The 24859-nt window shown below is 39.3% G+C and overlaps 2 protein-coding genes across 14 annotated transcripts in view; one reads left to right on the top strand and one right to left on the bottom strand.

Moving 5' to 3' along the window:
* Nucleotides 1–2449, bottom strand: part of WRN (WRN RecQ like helicase) — a 114416-nt gene extending 111967 nt beyond the window's left edge. For 8 of the 11 annotated variants that reach the window (XR_011253545.1, XR_011253547.1, XR_011253546.1 and 5 more), the window contains exon 1: nt 2154–2449. The gene's annotated coding sequence lies outside the window, so the exon portion shown is untranslated. The remainder of the gene's footprint in view (nt 1–2153) is intronic. The other 3 variants (XM_069573353.1, XM_069573354.1, XM_069573356.1) reach the window with 3 other exon arrangements.
* A 48-nt stretch (nt 2450–2497) lies between these two features.
* PURG (purine rich element binding protein G) overlaps nt 2498–24859 on the top strand; it is a 57554-nt gene continuing 35192 nt past the window's right edge. The window contains exons 1-2 of one of the 3 annotated variants that reach the window (XM_069573347.1): nt 2498–3026; nt 3343–4224. In XM_069573347.1, coding sequence (XP_069429448.1) covers nt 3349–4224 — 876 coding nt within the window. In that variant the 5' untranslated portion in view covers nt 2498–3026; nt 3343–3348. Of the gene's footprint in view, nt 3027–3342; nt 9497–24859 lie in introns of those variants that run through there. The other 2 variants (XM_069573348.1, XM_069573346.1) reach the window with 2 other exon arrangements.

Below are 24859 nucleotides of genomic sequence, written 5' to 3'. Positions count from 1 at the left end.
ATGGAAAGTTGTTGCTTAATTAACCAGTTATAGAGTTCTGCTCTTCAAATACACCAAGCAGGCTCCCTCAGGGCCTTTGCACTTTCGTTTACTTCAGATAGCCACAAAACTAGCTCTCTCACTTCCTTCAGCTCTTTACTCAAAAATTACCCAGGTGGCAAAAAGGATGAAGAATCCTCCTGCTATGCAGGAGACCCGGGTTTGATCCCTGGGTAAGGAAGATCCCTTGGAGAAGGGAATGGCTACCCACTCCAGTATTCTTGCCTGGAGAATCCCACGGACAGAGGGGCCTGGCAGGCCACAGTCCGTGGGGTCACACAGAGTCGGACACGACTGCGCAACTAACACTAACAAACAGTGAAGTAAGTCAGAAAGAGAAAAACAAATATCATATAGTAACGCATATATGTGGAATCTAGACAAACGGCATTCAGTTCAGTTTAGTCGCTCAGTTGTGTCCAACTTTGTGACCCCATGAATCGCAGCACGCCAGGCCTCCCTGTCCATCACCAACTCCCGGAGTTCACTCAAACTCACGTCCATCGAGTCCGTGATGCCATCCAGCCATCTCATCCTGTTGTCCCCTTCTCCTCCTGCCCCCAATTCTTCGCAGCATCAGAGTCTTTTCCAGTGAGTCAACTCTTCACATGAGGTGGCCAAAGTACTGGAGTTTCAGCTTTAGCATCAGGACTGATCTCCTTCAGAATGGACTGGTTGGATCTCCTTGCAGTCCAAGGGACTGACTCTCAAGAGTCTTCTCCAACACCACAGTTCAAAAGCATCAATTCTTCAGCGCCCAGCCTTCTTCACAGTCCAACTCTCACAGTCCAACTACTGGAAAAACCATAGCCTTGACTAGATAGACCTTTGTTGGCAAAGTAATATCTCTGCTTTTGAATATGCTGTCTAGGTTGGTCATAACTTTCCTTCCAAGGAGTAAGCGTCTTTTAATTTCATGGCTGCAGTCACCATCCGCAGTGCCCAAAAAAATAAAGTCTGACACTGTTTCCACTGTTTCCCCATCTATTTACCATGAAGTGATGGGACCAGATGCCATGATCTTCGTTTTCTGAATGTTGCGCTTTAAGCCAATTTTTTCACCCCCCTCTTTCACTTTCATCAAGAGGCTTTTTAGTTCCTTTTCAAACGGCACAGATGATCTTATTTGCAAAACAGAAACAGAAACATAACGCGGAGAACAAGCGTATGGACACTAAGGTGGGGAGAAGGTGGGGATTAACTGCCAGACTGGGATTAACACAACTATACTACTGATACTATGTATGAAATAGATAACTAATGAGAACCTACCATACAGCAGGAAGAACTCTACTCAGTACCCTGTGGTGACCTAAATGGGAAGGAAGTCCAAAAAGAGAGGATATATGTATACATGTAGCCGATTCACTTTGCTGTACAGTAGAAACTATCACAACATTGCAAAGCTACTATACTCCAATAAACACTAATTCAAAAAAATTACATTCTCAGCCAGGCCTTGCCTGACCACCTTACCGTAAAATTTCAGTTCCCTACCCTCATCCACACACCTCATCTCTCTTTCCTTTATTGTTCTCCACGGAATTTTCACCTTCTGACATATCAGGCATTTGACTTACAGCCTATCTCTCTCCAAAATGCAAACTTGCCAAAACAGAGCGATTTGTGTTTGTTTTGTTCACTGATGGACCTAGAGCGGCGCTCGGTAAATATCTGTGTAATTAAGAAAGGGGAGATCACTGTTCAATAGCATGAAAATCTAATAATGCCCTACCCATAGACTTCAACTCCCTAAAAATTAACATGCCTAAGTACTCTGACTTAAAACACTACTAAATTAGCATCTTACGGATGTTAATATCCGCTTCTGTAGGGAGAATATTTACATACTGACACATAACCAGAAAACAACTCAATTTTAACCAGGAAAAAAAAAATTAAAGACTGAATATTTTGAATTCAAAAATGCAACATGATTTGTTACATTACACAAAAGGGAGGCGGAAAAGGAGAACGAAAATGTCCATCCTTAAGGAACCTCCCACCCAAAGTCCAGAGACCTACTCTGTGGTAGTGAGAACCTCCTGGTCGGAGAAGGCTAGAAAGATACCCCGGGGCGTGGAGCCTGAAGTAAGGTTGGAGGGACACGTTACCCTGAGATGAGCCAGTTCAACGGGACTCGTCCATCAGCTGGATGACCTGTGCAGCGACCCAACACCACAGCCTCGAACCAGGTATCCGGGTTCGATACCGATTCAACAGACCTCATTCCCGCGCTGCGGAGCCCACGCGGGAGGATCACGGCGCACGCAAAAACGCGTCACTCCTGGGACACAGACCTTCCCCACCCCCCCGTCCGGGCTCCGCCACGCCCCCAAGTCCTCCGCTCGCGGAGCGCCGAGCTGCAGTCCCTCCCACCCTAGCCCAGCTGGCTAGGCGGCGCGCATGCGCGGAGGGGGGGCCCTCCCCGCCGCTAAGCACTATGGGAAGTGTAGTCTCCGCGCGGGAGCCGGTGGGCCGCCCGAGTCCTACATCTCAGCTGTACCTGGAGAAGTCAGAAGAGCCTCGCCTCAGCCGGGTCCTCGTCTCCATCTTCACACCTGTCCGGTCACCTCACGCTCACTCCCCAGTCCCACGCGCTGGGCTTCCGTCAAAGCGGGCCACAGAGGAGAGCCAGAGACCCGATCTTCGCTTCAGCGGGCTGTGCTGGAGGAGGCGGGGTCCACTGCCTGCCTCCCGCCGCCCCCCTCCCCGCCCCCTCCCCTCCTCCCCGGCGGGCGTCGGGCCGGTGCCCGGAGAGCGGCGGCGGCCCCCGCAGCGGCCGCTGGAGGGGCGGCGGCGGCGGTGGGCGCCGCGGGCGATGCCCCTGCCCGGCTGCTCCGGCGCGGGGCGGTGCGAGCGGCGGCGGCGGCGGCGGCGGCGGCGGGGGAGCAGGCAGGGGGCGGCGGCTGCCACAGAGGGGCCGAGAACTGGCGGCGGCGGCGGTCGTGAAGGGCACCGGCGGCGGCGATGATGGTAGTGCTGATGTGAGTGTCTGCTGACTGGGGGACCCGGGGGCTGCCGAGCCCGAGGCGGGCGGCCCGGCGCAGAGCGGGAGCGGGAGGCCAGGGGCGGCGGAGGGATGCTGAGCGCCCAGTGCGGACCGGGGAGACGCCGCCCGCCCGCCAGTCCGCTCGCCCGGCCGCCGCAGCCCGTCCGGGAGAGGCGGGGAGCCCGGCGCTGCGGCGGCCCGATGTGGGGGTCCCGGGCAGAGGCTGGGGCAGCGCAGGCCGAGGGGCGTCTGCGATTGTTCTCAACACCCCCTCCCCCACCCCACCCCGTGTGTCTGTTTGTCACTTGCAGCTGAAGATGGAAAGAGCCAGGCGAAGGGGAGGCGGCGGCGGCGGCGGCGGCGGCCGTGGCCGCGGCGGCAAGAATGTAGGGGGCTCTGGCCTAAGCAAGAGTAGACTGTACCCCCAGGCCCAGCACTCCCACTACCCCCACTACGCGGCTTCAGCCACCCCTAATCAGGCTGGGGGCGCAGCCGAAATCCAGGAGCTGGCCTCCAAACGAGTGGACATCCAGAAAAAGAGGTTTTACCTAGACGTGAAGCAGAGCTCGCGGGGCCGGTTCCTCAAGATAGCCGAAGTCTGGATAGGGAGAGGCCGGCAAGACAATATCAGAAAGAGTAAACTGACCCTCTCCCTGTCGGTGGCAGCGGAGCTGAAGGACTGTCTAGGGGACTTCATCGAGCACTATGCCCACCTGGGCCTGAAAGGCCACCGGCAAGAGCACGGTCACGGCAAAGAGCAGAGCTCCAGGAGGAGACAGAAGCACTCAGCGCCCTCCCCGCCGGTCTCGGTGGGGTCCGAAGAGCACCCTCACAGTGTCCTCAAAACAGACTACATCGAGAGGGACAACAGGAAATACTATCTAGACCTGAAGGAAAACCAGCGGGGTCGCTTCCTAAGGATTAGACAAACCATGATGCGGGGGACTGGCATGATAGGTTATTTTGGCCACACTTTGGGCCTAGAGCAGACTATTGTCCTCCCAGCTCAAGGAATGATCGAGTTCCGCGACGCCTTGGTTCAGCTCATCGAAGACTATGGCGAAGGAGACATCGAAGAACGCAGAGGTGGAGACGACGACCCCGTGGAACTCCCTGAGGGGACTTCTTTCAGAGTGGACAATAAAAGGTTCTACTTTGATGTGGGCTCTAATAAATATGGAATTTTCCTGAAGGTAAGTGAGGTGAGACCACCTTACCGTAATACTATTACCGTTCCGTTCAAAGCTTGGACAAGGTTTGGGGAGAATTTTATCAAGTATGAAGAAGAGATGAGGAAAATTTGCAACAGCCATAAAGAAAAGAGCATGGATGGCAGAAGGGCCAGTGGTGAAGAACAAGTATGCCTCGACTAAGATGAAAATGAACTCCATCAGGCAAAAGTTAAAATCATAGATTGGCAAAAAGAACTGATCCATACTCATTTGAAGAAATTTCTCCTCTTTGGGGGCCCTTTGTTATCAGTAATACCTCTAGTAGTTTATACTTCAAGGAGTCTGATTCTCATGTTATGTTACCGGTAGAACACTCTTAATTCTTATGGGAACTCCTGCCTTCCCAAAGCTAAATAGTTTAGCTGCTTCAACTGCTCCAGACTATTGAAGTATGCAAATCAGCACAAAGTATGACATTCTGACCTTCTAAGTACCCTAGCTAAGATTTACATTGCACTATGACATAAGCCTGAAAAAAATACATATACCTAATATGAAAGTGTGAATTTCTACTTAATAAGTTCCCCCCAAAAAGGATTCCATGCCTACTTCATTAAAAGCTGCTAGGATTACCTGTAGGACGGTTACCACAGAAACAGAAATTGACTTCTATTCTAATTATATTTATTTATTTATAAAAGGACAAGTTGAAATATATTCATTGTCCACTGGATAGCTGAATATTAAACAGTCCCATTAAAGAATCAAATCTTAGTTACTATAGTATGCTATAATTTCAAATTTTGTGGTAACCCTACAGTTTATAGTTGCTATACCAACGCCATGAAAGTTTTTATTGGTTATTCTAAGCTAGTTACAATCCTATCTTCACCTCTGATGATTGTACCATACATTATTAGTGGCTTTCCAAAGTTTCAGGAATTACTTTTTATGTCACTGTTGCGTGGGAGGCTTCATCCTATGGCTTTGCTATGGAAATCTTGATATTTTACCTTTTCATACTAATTTGAAGGTTGTAAGAGGTTCTTTCCCAAAATATATCATAGACTCAAGGTGTTACATTTTTTGCTGCTGCTTTAACACTATTTCAGAGGGGTTGGTGCACCAGTTATCTGATATATAAAAATACATCTATAATAATATATTTTAGTAGCACTTTTAGCACCTTAAGACCATTTCAACACTTCCAGTATAAACCTGACTTTTACAGGTGTTTTAATTCCAGGAGAAGTTTTCTCTTTTCTAAAAAGCATTTAGAATAAACATAAAATTTCAGCCTGAAAAAATATTATCTTGAAGATTGGTTATAAGCATATTTGAAAAGAAAATTCAGGCATTTTCCAAGGTGCTCTTTATGATACTTAAAAAAGTTTACACAAGACTCACCCATTTACTTGTATGAAAAATTACTTTCCAGAAAGTGCCACTGCAATTTTCCAACACCTAAGCAGTTTTTTAAACAAGTGGATATAATGTATATGTGTACCAACCCACCCTGTATTAACTGACTGAAATTTTATCTGTTGAGCTGCATTTTATTCTGAATGAAATTACTGTCTTTTCTCTTGGCTTTACTCACCTCCCACACAATAAGTCCATATAATCATGTTTAGGAGCCAAATACTGATTTCAACCCCTAAATATAGCTCTCATTGATGAGAGCTGACTGCACGGATTGAGATCAGAATGTAGCTCTTCTTCTATATGCTATAAGTAATTCACAATTATTTTAGCAGTTGTTTTCCCTCCAGAGGATGTCCCCCGAAAGGTCACTAAACGAGATGAATTAAGAAAATGAGTTTCACTAATTCATGTTACTTAAAAACAAGCAGTCAGTAACTCAGACGTATATGCTGGTGTTGGCTTACGGATTGTATTTCCGGTTTCCTCAAACAGTGTGAAGGAATCTCACTAGTTCGTTATAATTGTGGACCATCTGGATCACTGTGGAACAGCTGAAGGTTAGAAGATGATGTTAGTACTAGAGTTAATAGCACATGGTGGGTGTTGAGACTCTAAAAGTAGCAAGGATCTTTAAACAGTCCTCACTGTAAAGTAACTATTATAGGCTTGATAAAAAGTAGCTTTGGGGTCTAGGAAGGAATGGTGTGCCCTTGAATTACAACACTACTGATTGCTTTGCTGCCCATCATAGTGCCTATGAATAATAATTAACCTGTCAGATTTTGGCAAACTGGAGCTGTGAATATTCCACTATTTGAGCATTCCTATCACCATTGCTGTGACTGTGTACTCTCTCTTAAAACCTTCTCTTCTAATATATTTATATCCGTTAAGTCTAAATAATTTCCTTTTTGGATTTTACTCTGGTAAGATTTGAGTGTGTGTGTCTATATATATATATATATATATGTGTGTGTGTGTGTGTGTGTATGTATATATGTGTTATATATATAGACACACACTACTATGTCAGACGTAAATATCTTTAACTCATTGTATATAAATATTATTAGTTTAATTTTTCATTAACAATTTAAGTTAAAAATGGGTTAAGCAGCCAAATTTTCTACGTGATATGTAGAAAATATACTTCAAAGTTTTTACCATCTCAAAGCTATAGATTGCATAGATGCATATATACCGGCAGTTGAATATACTTTAAAATCATTAAGCCTTCTGCCAGTCCTTTAGTTTCTTTTTTTCCCAAAGTTAATGTTCACTGAAAAAGGAAATGATGCTATGATTTTTTGATACTTAAAATTTCCAATCATTCATTAGCCATAATCCAGTAAGATCCAGTCCAAAACTCTGGTATTAGGACATGTATTGCCATGTATCTTATAAAATAAGCTACTACTCTTATCTGTGCAATATACATTTTATTTATTGTCATTTGTATCACAAATGGAGCTGCAAGTGTACATGGTATTCTTCAAAATACTAGGATCCCTGCCTTAAAGATATAAAACTCTTAAGGCAACTGGATGTTAGCAATCAAAAAGTGAGCATTTAAGTTAGTAACCAAAATTACTCTTTCACTATATAATTCTAAAACACTGATGATGTTTGCACATAATAATCCAAGCATAATGTGGTACAGACTCAAAACTGTAATCATATAAGCTGATAGTACGAAATCTGGAAACGGGTTCCTCTTCATTGTTGGCAGTGTGCTCCTACCAATTGAAAGCAGCACTAATCTGTTGCTTATATGCAAGAGATGCAATGTATTATAAAAGTATTCAACTTCTGCCACATTTTATAATTTTCCTTGTTAAAGCCCCAAACTGCCATGTCCCTTAAACTTGAGTCAAACACAAGCTTATTTGCACTAAAGAGCATGGCCAAAAAATAAATGACAGGGTGGAAAAGCTAGTTGGAACCTCTTGAAATAATGGGTTCTAATGGGGGAATTTCACATTTGTCTATTTGAAAGCTATATGGTCCAGGCAGACAATCTGTCAGTTCACTAATTTAATAATGCACTTTACCTTTTGTATATAAAAGATGTACATTTATGCCACTTGACTGGTGGGACGTGTTTCAAAAACTGTGTAGTTTAGAATCTGTAGGGTGAGCTCTTGCATGCATATGTTTGTGTTGGAACTGCTGTAGTAACAAGTTTCCATTCAACCAGTGTCATGGAGAAGGCTAGAAGATACCTCTGAAGTAAATCCCAAGACACCTAACAAAGAATTTTAGAGTTCATATTTGTATTCGTAAGGACTAGAATCAATTAATAAAACTCTTTCTAGCCCAGACTAGTATTACAGTTGAGATTATATCTAATTGACACTCCCCATAATACCCTGAAAATGAATTTTGGGAATTTGTGCAAAAAAAAAAAAAAAAAAGCTTTTAATGATTCCGTTTCATTTTTGATGCATGTTTCACTTACTAATGAAAAGACAGTACCTGGTACTGTATTAGAATTCAAAGTATGATTGGCTGATATGGCATCATTAAGAAAATAACCAGACTCGAGACATAAAGTTCAAATTAAGGAAATGCAAAGAAACTAAGAACAATTGCCAAAATAAATATGACATTATTTCAAAATTTGCAGAAGAATTAACTTTCACCAACCGAAAAGGGTATTAGGGGATTTAGTGTATCCTTCCATCCTGAAAACTTCCTAAGATGTACATTTGAAAAGTAGATAATTGTTGCTTAATAATAGGTTGTATGTACTTTACTAAGAAACACTGTGTACTAACGATTCATCAAGAGTATACTATATTTACTGCATTCATTTTATATATGTGGATAAGAATACATTATATAGAGTGATCCTATCTTAATATACTCATGTATTTATATTGTAATTTTGCAAATATTTTCAGTAAAATAAACATTTATCTGAGCTGCACAATCTGAAGAGGATGAAATTGGAATATACCCTCAGACATTCAGTTTTAATAAGCAGCTGCCATGGAAAGTTGATATATGTACTATCATTCCTTTAGATTTTATGTTTATTTTAATATTTAAATAGGACTTGATTGGAAACTTGAAGTAGTGTACTGAAAGTAATTTTTTCATGAGTTTCTTTTTTCCTGCTTATTTCCAAGTATCTTTCATTGAAACTATTTATAAAATCTTATTCCAAGCTTTATATAAGAACTTTGCTTAGTCACCACATAGTTTGAAGTCTGTCTTTTACCAAAACACCAAACATCTTTGGCAGGATAAAAATCTAAAGTAAACCACAAAGAGAATTTAAAATTGACTCTATGCCAACAGAATAATACAGATGTAATATTTATCCCTGCCAAATTCAGATTCTTAAAATCTTTCTGGAGTTTCCTTCAAGATTCTTTGAATTTCATAGAGAAATAATGGCTCATGGCTAGCCCATCAGAGGAAGAGAGGAGAGATGTTCGCATGCTGTTAAGACAATCTATAGTCCACAATGCTGTAGAAATGAGGTACAGGGAAATGTGTTTTTCCCAATTTAATGTCTTGTGAAAATTGAGTTTTTAGATCACAGTTACTCTGTCATACTCAAATTTATGTAGAAAAACAGTTTATATGTTAGTGTATTTTCTTGAGTAATGTCAAAAATTAATCTTTTCTTCTTAATTTGACATGGTTTTTTAAGTAATTTAAATTTATTTGATCAATATTTTTTAATAGGGAAAACCTGCATATAGTACAAAATTTAGATGCTCCAGATTGATAGACACTGAAAGGTAGCAACTAGTGTTACCAATTTCTTGTGTATCCTTCTAGAGTTACTCTGCATATACACATATGTATATATATACATATTCTTTTCAAACATACAATTAAAAATATATAGACACTCTCTTGTACCCAGTAGTATCAATATTAGATCTATCATTACAAGTGTATTTTTCCCCTTCTCCTTTAGATGCCATGTTTGATCTAGTTACTATAGCATTTAATTTGAGCTATTTATGACACCAAGGGAACCCCAAGGAAATTTCAAATGACTCCCATTGGAATTTACTCAAAGTGCAAATATATGTACATATCAATTTTTAAATGTATTTAAATTCAGTTCTCCGTCCTTATTCGAAACTACCTTGTGCTCATATCTCTCCCTCTTCTGCCCCTCAAAAAAGTGGTGTTCTTTTTCTTGATGTAATACAGTTCAGGATGTGAAATTGTTTATCCAAAGATTATTTTAAATTAACTGTGTCCTCATGAAAAATACCCATATTTAAAAGCTTTAATAAATTATCACTTTTAATCAGTTTTTACTGATTATGTTACTATTATTTTTATACAAAGCCCTTACCATTATTAGAGAAAATCAATACTAGAACCACCACAAAAGGTTACAACCCTGTTGAAGATTGTTGATTTAATAACATGAGCGTTTATATATGTATAATAAGAAATGTATAGTTATTAATGAATCATTCAGTTAGCACTTAGTCAAATCCAAGACTAAACAAAAAACAGAAAATGCTAGTTTTGATTATTTAAAGCATTGGGTCCCTGGACCGAGTCTATCAGACATCCTTGAGACCAAAAGGTACTATGATGATTTGGAAAAAGATTAAATACCTTAGGGCTATGTGGTTAAAAATACAACTAAACCATTTCTATTCTCTGCCAGAAGAATATAAAATAGCACATATAATTGTTTAAAAATGTAGCATAGTTACTATTCCTGAAAATATAAACAAAGTTGCTTTAATAGTTCCCCAACCCCTCCTTGCAAAAAGTCTTATTTCTCTTTTTAGTTGCATCAAGGAGGCATTTTAAGGTCACTTTTCTAATAGCCAATAGGAAAAGATTATGATCTGAAAGATTAATGTCCCATACTTGAACCATGAAGGATCCTATCTAGTTATGATTTAAAGCAACCAAAGTAAAAACTCCAATACTATTAGAAATATCTTAAAGAGTATATGGGTTGAGAAAGAATTTTTTTATGGATTAGTATATGTAAACTTTATGAAAATGTTTAAAGACTTAGAAAATTAAAGCACTTTAATTCATCTTTAGAATAATCATAATTGATGGTATGATTTTCTGTTTGTAACATGAGAAAGGTGTTGTTAGAAAGCAAGATTATCTTAAACATATATTTTTAAAGCTTAATAGTTTGCTTCTTTCATTTTAGTGAATAACTCACTATCCTTTGCAGAATCTAAAACATTGGTTAAGATTTCCAGGTATTTACTTGTTTAAGCTTAAAATGGTGTGTTGGTATTGTTCCTTTTTTAAAAAGAGGGATCAAAAGGAAGGTAAATTCACCTTTGGAAAGAGTTTTGCTCACATTTAGGCTAAAAATATTAATAATTTTCCATCCTTGTAGCTCAGTCAGTAAAGAATCTGCCTGCAGTGCAGGAGACCCAGGTTCGATCCCTGGGTTGGGAATATCCCCTGGAGAAGGAAATGGCAACCCACTCCAGTATCCTTGCCTGGAAAATCTCATGGACAGAGGAGCCTGATGGGCTGCAGCTGAGCAACTAACGCACATCCTTCATTAAAGAGTGTCCCATGTTGATGTTTTCTGGTAAATTTTTTTCCAAACTTTACCTTCTTTGCAATATCCCTTGTGAAAAATTGCTTAGCCTTATTGAGGCCAATAACATCTAGTAAATAAACTTACTGGAAATGAATTAGTGCTGCTGTAGTGAAAGTAGTTTGTAATGTGAATATGGAGAGAATACTCTTTTAAATGAGATATACGATTTCTTCTTGAGTGTTGTTGACTTTTTTCTGAGATTGAATAGCCATTGTCTGTACTTTGATTTTTACCTCTTTATACTTAGTTTCCATATTATTCTACTCAAACTATTCATTGTTCCCAGGAAATACTAGGAGTAAAGAAAAAGGAAAGTAATCCCTAAGAAAAGAGTTTACAGTATTTAAAAATTTTAAAGTCACTGAAAGTGTAAGATTGTGGAAAAAATGCTTTTGTTGGTTTGAGTCTTTATCAAGGGATTACCTTGTAGCTCAGTCAGTAATGGATCTGCCTGCAGTGTAGGAGACCCGGGTTTGAACCCTGGGTTGGGAAAATCCCCTGGAGAAGGCAGTGGCACCCCACTCCAGTATCCTTGCCTGGAGAATCTCATGGACAGTGGAGCCTGGTGGGCTGCAGTCCACGGGGTCACAATGGACTGAGCGACTAATACTAATTACTTAGATTGTAAAGAATCTACCTGCAGTGCAGGAGACCCAGGTTTAATCCCTGGGTTGGGAAGATCTTTTGATAAGTCTTTATCAAGGTAGCAATAGAAATCTGATTATTTAATATGGGTAGAGGCAGAATGTCTTAATCTGAGACACCTATATTTTGAAATATTCAGTATTTGGGTTCTTTTAGAACAAATAATTGTGTAGGATAATTCAGGATTTTATTTATGGTTTGTTGTGGGTTTGATGAAGTTGTTGTCTAGAGGTCACAAATATAAAAGAAATAGAGAAGAGAAAGGTGGTGGCTGATTATTTTGCTTGACTATAACAAAAGAAGTCAGTCTAATAGAACTGAGATAAATAAGTCCTTCTTAGAACGAAATCTGTTTATTTAACCTGTGAAAGAGCATTTGAGAAAGAATAATAAGACCTAATTCTGCCAGTTTCACTTTCACTTTTCACTTTCATGCATTGGAGAAGGATGGCAACCCACTCCAGTGTTCTTGCCTGGAGAGTCCCAGAGACAGAGCAGCCTGGTGGCTGCCGTCTATAGGGTCGCACAGAGTCGGAGACGACTGAAGTGACTTAGCAGCAGCAGCAATTCTGCCAGTGTATGGCCTGAACCCTGAGCAAATCATTTAAGTTTGGTTCAATCGTTTCTTTATGTGAAACATGAACAATTTTGTCCTAGAAGCTAGGGTTCCCTCCTACTCTAAACTTTTAAAATTCTGTATTGAAGGAGAGTGAGAGAAAAAAATAGATGAATAATACCTGAACTAGAAAGTGTAAGAGATGCTCTCTTTATATTAAAAACTGTAATAATGTAACAACCTGAGAGGATGCCCGAAAGACCAGCAGAAGTGTCAGTTGTAGAATGTGTGTATCCCTGTAACCACACAAGAGAAAATTTTGTTCCTAGTCTTCTTTAGAACCAAATTGTTGAATACTTACTCTGTAACTATCCTAGGCTTTAAATTTTTTACCAAATATTTTTGTTGTCTATTCAAGGTCTGCTTTGTGGAAAGCAGCATCACTAGATCTATACATACCGTAGTCATTTTTTTTATATTAAGAATTATTAAAGTTAACATCAGTTTTTGAAATGCCATTGTTCTAGAATTGACCATAAATTATACTGCTAAATGATATACTACAATTATCATCACATTTGTTCTAGACAATCAGATACTTCTTTGACCCCAATATCCTTGGTCCTATTGAATGTCCTATATTACAAGTCATGACCTTTAACAGAGAATATCAAGAACGCTGAACTTCCAACAGTATTGTTCTGCTGTAGAGGACTGTAACTACTAGCGTGTGCCAAGATAAAACATAATAAGTTTGTTTTATTTTTGTTTTTAGCCTTGAGAAACTACAGAGGTTGGTGATTGGAGAGACAAGAAGCATCACACAGGTTTTTGTCTCAAAGGCTTTTATTTGGGCATCCCAGTCCTCCACTGTGCACTGCCACCATCACTGCCAATAGAGGGGAGTTCAAAAGTTAAAAAGAGTGACTGGCCTCCCAGGTAGCTCAGCTTTAAGGAATCCGCCTGCCAACGCAGGAGATACAGGTTTGATCCTTGGCTTGGGAAGATCCCCTGGAGAAAAAAAGGGCAACCCACTCCAGTACTCTTGCATGGAAGAATCTCATGGACAGAGGAACCTAGAGGGCCAGAGTCCATGGGATCGCAGAGTCAGGCATGACTTAGCGACTAAACAACAGCAATCACAAAAAGTGACACCTTTCTCTCTAAACCCATCTTTTGAAGGCCTATTTCTTCATCAAAGACAGCATTTTAGAGCAAGGAAAGTGTATTTTGAAGTGCATATACACATATGTGATCTGTCAATTTCAAAAATACCTGTTCACATAAAATTCCATTGCAGAAGCATTTAATGAAAGCCTGGTGGTGGTTCACGCTAGTAATCTGATCAACAGATTCTGTAGAGTGAATTGGCTGTTGTAGAAGTTTGTTTTTTTTTTTCTCTCCTCCTCAAAATAGCAGATCCATTTTAGATTCATGATTGCTTCTTCTTCAGTGTAGTTTGAAATCTAACTCAGATGAAAAAGAATAGTTTGGCAGTTCTTTACCCTAGCCATTTTGTAGAAATTTTTCTCAGTTTCCCATTTCAAACCCTCCAAGCAGCTTCACCAAAAGAACACACCTAAGTGACAGAATTACCCAGCAAATGAAACAACGAAATCTTGAGCTAATGGCTTAGGAATAAAGATATGGATACGTACAAAACACCTTGTATGTACAGAACTTTTGTACAAAACATACAGAACTTTTCTTACCATTTGGTAATTTACTTCAGAAACAGCTATATTTTACATCTAGGTCCTTTAGCAATATGATTTATACCAATGATTGTCAGTCTAGAATTTAAATAAGTAGAATAGTCTGAAGTTTCAGTTGCATTTATTATGGGGTTTTATCTATTGGGTAGGATGCATAAAGGGCTTACCAAGTGGCTCAGTGGCAAAGAATCTGCCTGCCAATGCAAGAGATGCAAGAGACTCGGGTTCTAGACTCACAAGGACTCTTCCTGAGTCAGGAAGATCCCTGGCGCCCTGGAGGAGGAAATGGCACCCCACTCCAGTATTCTGGCCTGGAAAATCCCATGGACAGAGGAGCCTAGTAGGCTACAGTCAGTCCACAGGGTTGCAAAGAGTCAGACACTTTTGCATCAGACACAATTGAGCAACTGAGAGCACATAAACAGATCGATCACTGTTTAGTAAATTCCCTCATAAAGGTAAACCATGTTATCATCAGGCATAAAAATAGAATTTTAAGTTCTGTCACTTATAAATAACCTTTCTTATTTTCCCCATCCCGTCTGTACATTTTACCCTATTGAAAGTGGTGGTGGTTGTTCAATTGCTAACTCATGTCTGACTGTTCACAACCCCATGGTCTGCATCATGCCAGGCTTCCCTGTCCTTCACCATCTCCCAGAGTTTACCCAAACTCATGTGCATTGAGTCAGTGTTGCCATCCAACCATCTCATCCTCTGTCATTCCCTTCTCCTCCTGCCCTCCATCTTTCCCAGCAATAGTCTTTTCCAGTGAGTCAGCTCTTCGCATCAGGTGACCAAAGTATTGGAGCTTCAGCTTCAACGTTAGTCCTTCCAATGAATATCCAGTGTTGATTTCCTTGAAAGTGGTTAAGGACTCATTTTCTCTCACTATCACCGTGGCCCCTCTCTATCCTATTTATTTGTTCCAATGACTACTGAAACACCACAAAGAAAGGCTAAAGCTCATTTTGAAAATATACTAATGGCCCTATGAACTTGACTTTAGACTCAAAGAAGGGCTGCTGCTTCACTTAACTAATTTCAACACTGATTAGAACTTCTGTATAACAGTTTAAGATGAGAAAACATTTTACTTGGGATGATACAGCCTGAAGGGTCAGTTACTCCCACTTTTCAGTACCCAGAAGGTCTTCAGAAAATATTTTGACTAGCATGATTGACAGGTAATTTCAGAAATGAATTTAGCCTCTAGGAAAATTGTACCATGACCATTTTCAAACAGAAGGTGTTAACAAAAGGGAGAGTCAAATAAGATTTATCAGTACTAATAACTACTAGTACCATGTTCTAGGAAGTACTAATAACTATTGTCTTCCATGCTCTAGGCTTTGCTAGACATCTTCTACTGTTCAGTCGTTCAGTCGTGTCCGACTCTTTGCGACCCCATGAACCACAACACGCCAGGACTCCCTGTCCATCACCAACTCACAGGGTCCACCCAAACCCATGTCCATCGAGTCAGTGTTGCCACAGCCATCTCATCCTCTGTTGTCCCCTTCTCCTCCTGCCCTCAATCTTTCCCAGCATCAGGGTCTTTTCAAGTGAGTCAGCTCTTTGCATCAGGTAGTCAAAGTATTGGAGTTTCAGCTTCAACATCAGTCCTTCCAATGAACACCAATGACTGATCTCCTTTAGGATGGACCTCCTTGCAGTCCAAGGGACTCTCAAGAGGCTTCTCCAACACCACAGTTCAAAAGCATCAATTATTCGGCACTCAGCTTTCTTCACAGTCCAACTCTCACATCCATACATGACCACTGGAAAAACCATAGCCTTGACTAGACGGACCTTTGTTGGCGAAGTAATGTCTCTGCTTTTTAATATGCTTAAAAAGGTTGGTCATAACTTTCCTTCCAAGGAGTAAGCGTCTTTTAATTTCATGGCTGCAATCGCCATCTGCAGTGATTTTGGAGCCCAGAAAATAAAATCAGCCTTGTTTCCCCATCTATCTGCCATGAATTGATGGGACCAGATGCCATGATCTTAGTTTTTTGAATGTTGAGCTTTAAGCCAACTTTTTCACTCTCCTCTTTCACTTTCATCAAGAGGCTCTTTAGTTCTTCATTTTCTGCCATAAGGGTGGTATCATCTTGCATATCTGAGGTTATTGATATTTCTCCTGGCAATCTTGATTCCAGCTTGTGCTTCCTCCAGCCCAGCATTTCTCATGATGTACTCTGCATATAAGTTAAATAAGCAGGGTGACAATACACAGCCTTGACATACTCCTTTTCCTATTTGGAACCAGTCTGTTGTTCCATGTCCAGTTCTAACTGTTGCTTCCTGACCTTTTACAGTTATCCTCATTTTAATATAATTTTCCAGAGGCTTAGAAACTGGTTCAGAATATATTTGATCCTTATTGACACAAAGCCAAAGAGTATGCTCAGTTAGGCCAGACTGCATTTTAGACTTACTCTGAGATTTAACCCCCAACTAATAAAGCACAATCTACCCCAGCCACCACTGTCAATAAATCTGCCTCCCATTACTGGGAATTAATTTTAATTCAAAACTATTCCCTACGCCTAGGGCTGGTACCACCGAAAGACACTTACTTGCATGAACATTTATCTAGCTGGTTAAAGTATGATGCTAATCTAACTTACTTGATTTTTGGTGTAGATTATAGATTGAACCTCTCATCTTGATGAATTATTTCAAATAAATGTGAATAATTTTTTAAAGGGAGCAGATGATGAAAATGTAGATGATCACCCCAGTTCTACCCAAAGTGCACAGAAGAAACAAATTACTATTCACTGTGGGTCAGTTCAGTTCAGTCACTCAGTCATGTCCGACTCTTTGCAACCTCATGAACCGCAGCACACCAGGCCTCCCTCTTTACCACCATCTCCCAGAAGTCACTCAAACCCATGTCCATTGAGTTGGTGATGCCATCCCACCATCTCATGCTCTGTCGTCCCCTTCTCCTCTTGCCCTCAATCTTTCCCAGCATCAGGGTCTTTTCGCATCAGGTGGCCAAAGTATTGGAGTTTCAACTTCAGCATCAGTCCTTCCAATGAACACCCAGGACTGATTTCCTTTAGGATGGACTGGTTGCATCTCCTTGCAGTCCAAGGGACTCTCAAGAGTCTTCTCCAACACCACACTTCAAAAGCATCAATTCTTCAGCACTCAGCTTTCTTTCTAGTCCAACTCTCACATCCATACATGACCACTGGAAAAACCATAGCCTTGACTAGACGAAGCTTTGTTGGCAACTGTGGGTCTGCAATTTAATTTTCATGATCCAAAGTCAACTGGTTATGTCAAACAGGTCTTAGCAATATTAGAGTTTCACTGGGCTTTTTTTTTTTTTTTTGGCAGCTGTTCCTGTCATCCTACTCTTTCTGCATTATTCCATTCATTTTCATATTTTAATTGCCAAGTTTCCTCTTTTTCTTCTGAACTCCAAAAGGATAAATTGTGATGCCTGCCCTGTTTACAGATCCAGTGGTTTTCAAACTTTATGAGAATTAGAATCACCTAGGGGGTTTGTTAAACCAGTTTAGTGGCCCTTACCCCCAGAGTTTCTGTTCCTTAGCTTTGGGGAGTGAAGAGAGGACCAAGAATTTGTGTTTCTAATACATTTACAGGTGACCCCATGCGGCCAATCTGGGGACCACACTTAAGAACCAGTACTCTAGGCTGATACGATTCTACCTTAGCTACACAAGATGCTGAAGCAGAAACTGGGGTCAAGACAACTGTAGCATCTTGCTGGGAAAAAGATCCAGTATTATTCCTTCTGCTTTGAGAAGTTTACAAATCTCAAAGTTGACAAAAAGATGGTTGTTCGCAACTTTTTCTGCCATCCTACTCTTTCTGCTTTATGCCATTCACTTTCATATCTTAACCTTTTTGAATAAATTGACTAGAGGTTAGGTAAAGAATTATTTTCTTCCCCTTTTACCCTTTCATTACATTTAAGAACTTATTAGTTCCCTCTGATTATTTGACAGCTATCTTGAGATAATTCTGATTGGAATTAACCATTATGAATCCTTATATGAAAAGCTTAGCTTTCAGATTTATGGAGACTGTAACATATTTTTGACTTATTAATAATTGCTAGACAAGTCTTACTAAAGGAGAGTGAATAATTTCTATACTCAAGAATTGTTAATACAAGTTTTAGTGAATACTAAGTATTAGGACTTGAAGGGACCTTGCAATTAGTTTGGTCCCTTAAATTTACATTTTGTGATATACTCTATGGTGGCTCAGAGGTTAAAGCATCTGCCTGCAATGCGGGAGACCTGGGTTCGATCCCTGGGTCGGGAAGATCCCCTGGAGAAGGAAATGGCAACCCACTCCAGTACTCTTGCCTGGAGAATCCCATGGACAGAGGAGCTCAATGGGCAACAGTCCACGGGGTCGCAAAGAGTTGGACACGACTGAGCGACTTCACTTTCGCTTTCACTTTCCATGTACTTCAGAGGTTCATAATTACTAAAATAGGCTAGGTAAACAGATAATAAAGGTTAAAACTTAAAATGCTCCTTAGCTCTCAAGATACATAAAGTGGTAAGAGATACAGTATAATTTCTTTTGAAAGACTAATATTTTCACCATCTTCCTGAGTCCTATCTATATGCAGAGGATAGAGGAAATACACACTATAGTACTTTTTCAGATTAACAACTGGACCCACTGATTTAAATTTAGAGATACTTCACCTAAATACTCACTGGGAATATTATTTGGAAATATAACTAACATTTAAGAATAATTCATCTTAGGTTTACCAACTTGACATTCTATAATTAGCATGTTGATCAAAATTAATAGCTATTTTATATATAAATATAATTAATAAATATGACTGTATATAAACTCTTAGCAGCTGTCATTTAGTGGATCACATCCTATTAGAAATAGAAAATTCATATGTATTCACTTGGTGGTTCTGCAAGTTCATTGACTTCTCTTTCCAGCTTCAGTGATTAGTAAGTGAATGAGTGAATTCACAATGAGTGAATGAGTGAATTCACAATGAGCGAATGAGTGAATTCACAATGAGGGAATTTCTAATTGTGAAAAAGATTAACTGCTGATCTAGCAGAGATGGGCTTCCCTAGTGGATCAGCTGGTAAAGAATCTGCCTGCAGTGCAGGAGACCTGGGTTTGATCCCTGGGTCGAGAAGATCCCCTCACACATGATGCATAAAGGTAATTAATAAATCAGAAAAATAACTGGACTGTTGTAACTTTGATAACTTTTCTGCTTAGAGTGAATTTCTCAGAAGTAATGGTTAGAACTTTTGTAGTCAGGTCCTCTGTTAATTTAACAGGTAGGATAAAGAAGTGTGATTTCAATTTTTCTAATATTACTCTGAAAAAAGAGGAACTTTGTCACTTCCTCCCACCACTTGTTATTGCAAAACAAGAACCAGCTTTCAAATTTTCATGAGCTTTACTACTTAAATGAATTAGTTAAGACAGGTTTCGTGAAATTTGCCCTTCAAAATGAAATCCAACTTGAATTTTCATGAGAAATTTTTTATTTTTAATCATTCTTTTCAGAAAGGATTTTTTAAAGGAATAAATTTAATATTTATTTTTGCTTTTTTGAAAACACTTATAAAGACTTATTTGGAAAGCCATAACAGTATGGTAAATTGGAAAACCAAATTATTGGATGTTATCAAATGTTTTCTTTATAGAAATCTGGATTAAATTCTGTTTAAAGGTTGAAGCTATAAAATAATATTTTCACTTCTCTCTTTTTTTTTTTGCACTACTAATTTAAGATGGAAAGAAGCCGTGAAGTTTGCTAATTTCAGCTCAGATAGTCTGTATTAGAGATTAGGCTTCCGAGAAAGTTGATTATTGTTGCAAATAATATGTGTGATTCTCTCTTGGAGAATTTCAAGGCTTTACAAAAGGCTGAAGGATATTAGTGGCAATAATATCTAAATTCAGGGATCTAGTGTAAACCAATATGAAACTCAGTTCTCACTTGGAGAGTCCACTTTTTTCTGGTCACTTCTTAAGCCATTTGTGCTTTCTGTGATACTATAACATATCCAGATTTCAAAAGGACACATACTAATACCTTTAAGAGAGAGACCTGAATACAATTAAATATATTATGCCAATGTCTATAAACTGTATATGTATTATATATTTATAACTATTTAGCTAACTAAATTTTACTCTACAAGATTATTGTGTGTGTGTATATAAAATTATAAAGAGAGACCAGTTCTTTCTGCATCCCCTTCCATGCCTTGGAGAAGTAAGGGCAAATTGGCTTCATCTTGTTTGCTACTACAATTGGTTGGCTGCCCTAAAGTGCTGCATTGAGAATTTGATATTTGCATCTAGAGGGAAAGAGAGAACAGCATTCATGCCAAATATTTGCGTTTTGGCTAAAGTCATCTCTGCTTTAGAGCTATAAAGTTCTCATTGTAGTTCTGAAAATTTCAAACTTAGCCAGACAACTGGCCCTTGGAGCAGAAAAGTGTCATGTGACTCACCTAGAAATGTGTCTCTTCTAATGCTTCAAGAGAATTTTTTGTTAATCTAAGGGTCCCTCCTTTAACACAGCAGAGAATCTCTTCTGTGTCTCTGAAGAGCTCAAAGGACCATGGTCATGATGATGTCATCAAGAATATCCTTCGGTATTAAACTTTATATTTGCCTTTAATGAATCCTAACTTCCATTAAAATGACAACATTTTCTGCCTTTAAATCAGCCCAGAACCTCCCTGGTGGTCCAGTGGTTGAGAATCTACCTTCCAATGTGGGGGATGTGGGTTTGCTTCCTGGTTGGTAAACTAAGATTCCACGTACTATGCATTGAAGCCAAAATTCAGCCTAGACATTCTCAAACATGAGCGTATATAGCAATTTAAAATGCAGGTTCTGTCCCCATCCCTGGAGATTCTGATTTTGTTGGTCCAGAGTAGAGTTTGAGATTGGCTTTTTTCATTCTGATACAGATGGTCTGGAGGCCATTTGTTGTCTTAGACTTACAGTCTTTCTTCCATATCATTTTTGTAGCTGGAATTGCTTAAATTTTAATACTGTCAGCCATGACACAATGGAAGATGATTTTTTTGGTTATCTTATTGACAGGTGATATCTGTAGCTCTCTAAGAGAGGCTTAATACACAAACCCAAGTGTTTAAGACTTTGTGCTGTCACATTAGGGGCTTCCCTGGTGGCTCAGATGGTAGAGTCTGCCTGCAGTGAGGAGACCTGGGTTCCTTGGGCTCAATCCCTGAGTCGGGAAGATCCCCTGGAGGAGGGAATGGCTCCCCACTTCAGTATTCATTGGCTAGCTTTCTGGGCAGTGATCACTGGGAATGTCAATTCCCCCTCCTCTGAAATTCAGGTTCAGACTTCTTGACATGTACCTACCGGTTACATTCTCCCCAGATTTGACAACCAAGATACTCTGAGTCTTTCCAGCCCAAATCAAATCCATAGGTAATTTGTCTTCTCACAAGTTGACCAAGTCTTGAATAACTTTCCTCAGCCTTATTTTTTTCAGCTATAACTTACAATTTATTAGAAGTAGAAAAACATATTCTTAATCAATCTGAATGCCTCACTTCTGATCTTACTCAACTTGTGTTTATGTGTGTTTAAAAGAGTACATAACAAGAAATGTACTACCTTAACGACTTCTAAGTATATAGTTCATTGGTGTTTAAATATATTCAGCTTGTTATACAACCAATCTCTGAAACTTTTTCATCTTCCAAATCTGAAACTCTGTACCCATTAAACATTCCTCATCCTACCATCCCCATCTTCTGGCAACCCCCATTCTACTGTCTTCTCAACCTTTTTTCTCAATAAGCAAGATATTTCCTTAACTGTTCTTCCATCAATAATGGGCTTATAATTATTGCTACTTAGTTCTCTTAGTAGAATCCTTATATATTCTATATTGTTAGAATTATCCTGCAAAAAGATTTATGATTACAGGACAATTATGCTTCTATTAAGAGCCCCTTATAATCTTTGAGTGACTATGAATGAGGATATTTTATTCTGGAAACTTGATTTACAGGGAAAGGTAACCCTTTATTCTTCCTGAGACTGAGAGGATTCCAATGGAATCTTTGTGCCTGTTTGTTGGAAGTTTGAAGTTACAGTTATTTACCAGTGCAGTTCGGCTAAATCCTGGAATTTCCTAGACTTTTCCTATGTACATCCTAGAATTGTCTTCTTCTAGACAATTCTTGTATAATATAATAGATTACTTGTATAATATATACTTGTATATATAATAGATTGAAATTTTACTTACAATAGACTGGAAATTTTTCTGGTGTTTGACAGTGTTGATGTTCACTAGGTGATTTCAGAATCTTTGCTTAGAACAGTACAAAACTGTTTAGCTTTAAGTAGCTTTATTAGAAACATAATTTGGGAGGAATAGCCATAAGTAAAAATACATTTTCTGCAAGTAAAGTGTTTGACATGCTATTTTCAAAATCATTGGCAGTTGAGAAAAATCCCAAGAAACATTTTCAAAACACTTTAAGTTTTTCCTCAAAAAGTTTCTCTTACTCTGTTCTTAAAGTTTTTCAAGAATTCAATAAAGCAGTATCCATCTAAATAACCAAAAATGCTGTAATTATAAGAATTATGCTTATGTTCTTGACATAAGGAAAAAAGTCAATTTTTTTGGCTTAAATTATCTTGGAACTGGGACTTATGTAGTGTCTAGTGGTTAAGACTTCACACTTCCAATGCAGGGGATGTGGATTCAATCCCTGATTGAAAACTAATACCACATACTGTGCAGGGCAGCCATAAAAATAAATAAATAAATATCTTGGAACTGGCACAAAAACTAATTGATCATGATTCTTGAATAATGATAACTGAATCTTCATTTTACTAATTTATAATATCAATGTATCATGAGTTTTATCTCCATACTTTTTGTAGCACCTAGATTTTTCTTTAATGACATTACAAGAAGAGTGATAATATTTCAAAGAAAATTCCTTAAAATTGAATTTTGTTACTCCTTTGATTTCTATTAAAAATCAAAAATGTTTTCTCAGTAAGGGGAAAAAATTTTTGAGTTAAAAAGATTTAATGAAAGAGTTGGAGTGCATCTGGTTCAGTAACATACTAAGCAGTTATTTTTTTTCTTTGCAGTGCTCTCATCACTATATATATAATTTGGCCAGCCTGTGCACCTTGTGGAATTTTAGTTCCCCCACCAGGGATTGAACTTGGACCCTCAGGAGTGAAAGTGCTGTGTCCTAACCACTGGCCTGCCAGGGAACTCCCTCCCATCACTATTTATGATCTTTCTCTATTGCCCACCATTGTCACCCCTCAGAACTTCTCTTGGTGTCATGTAACCCTCAGGGCACATGCTGTTAATGACCTAGAAGTTAATCTCTCCTCTCTTCGAAGTCTCTAACATAAGCTAGGCATTAATGTTTTGCCAGTTGGGAATCTTTAATGTAGTAAACTCCAGTCTGAAAATTCCCCCAAGTTCTGAGCCTTTTTTTATTTTTTGACAGCTGTTTACTCTATCAATTATAAGATTAAACTTACTTAGAATTAGTACTGCCTGTGTGACTTATAATAATTAAAACTAATTTCTAATATTCTTTAAACATGCTGAACAGTACTTCTATTTAAGGGTCTTTTGGGTTATTAAGTAACTATGTGCAATTTGGTTTGTTAACCACTACCATTTACTGTTTGACTCATTTTTGGAAAAAGACTCCCAATATTACATTTACTGATGTGCCAAGGTGGGATCCAAGCAGTACCTTCCATTAGGTAATTTGCTTCTGATCTGAGACATAGAAAATCTACACTTTGATGTAAACTTATGATTTATGTGGAAAAAATTAATCTTAGATAAACATGAAATTTGATTATTAGGTAATTTGCTTCTGATGTGAGGCATATTATAGAAAATCTACACTTTGATGGAAACTTGTGATTTATATGGAAAAATTAATTTTAGATAAACATGAAATTTGATTATTAGATTTTAATAGTTCAGTTCTGACTGACAGGTTTGTTTTAATGATTTTGTTCAAAAATAACTGTAAAATGACTGTGGTGCCGAATTACTATATCTGTGCTATAATTTATAAAGCAAAAAAAATTTTCAAGTGTGTATTATTGGGACTATTATTTTAAGCATTCATGGACTTTAAAGAATCCTAAGATCTCGCCTTTGCTCTCCTGGTATGCAGAGGTGTGGTGCAGAGGCTGAGCGTGCGGTGTTGTATATTATCATTCTAAAGCCCCAGCTCTGGTGTTTTCAAGATAGGCTTGTTGTTTAGATGCTAAGTCATGTCTGACTCTGTGACCTCATGGATTGTAGCCCACCAGGCTCCTCTGTCCATGGGATTTTTCAGGCAGAATATTGGATTCTCCAGGGGACCTTCCTAATCCAGGGATTGAACCCTGAGTCTCCTGCTTGCAGATGGATTCTTTACCACTGAGCCACCTGGGAAGCCCCTCAGTAGGCTTGCTGCTGCTACTGCTGCTAAGTCCCTTCGGTCGTGTCCAACTTTGTGTGACCCCATCAACGGCAGCCCACCTGGCTCGCCTGTCCCTGGGATTCTCCAGGCAAGAATACTGGAGTGGGTTGCCATTTCCTTCTCCAAGGTAGGCTTAATGCAGGTCATTTCACTGCTGTGGACCCCAGCTTGTTTATCCATCAGTGTGGGCATTGAATCAGAAGAACCTTTCAATTTCCATATCCATGGAGTCATGGAA

This window comes from Ovis canadensis, chromosome 26 (assembly GCF_042477335.2).
Source record: "Ovis canadensis isolate MfBH-ARS-UI-01 breed Bighorn chromosome 26, ARS-UI_OviCan_v2, whole genome shotgun sequence".
Lineage (NCBI taxonomy): Eukaryota > Metazoa > Chordata > Mammalia > Artiodactyla > Bovidae > Ovis > Ovis canadensis.
The sequence above is the reverse complement of the archived record's forward strand: the minus strand, read 5'-3'. Positions and strand labels throughout refer to the sequence as shown.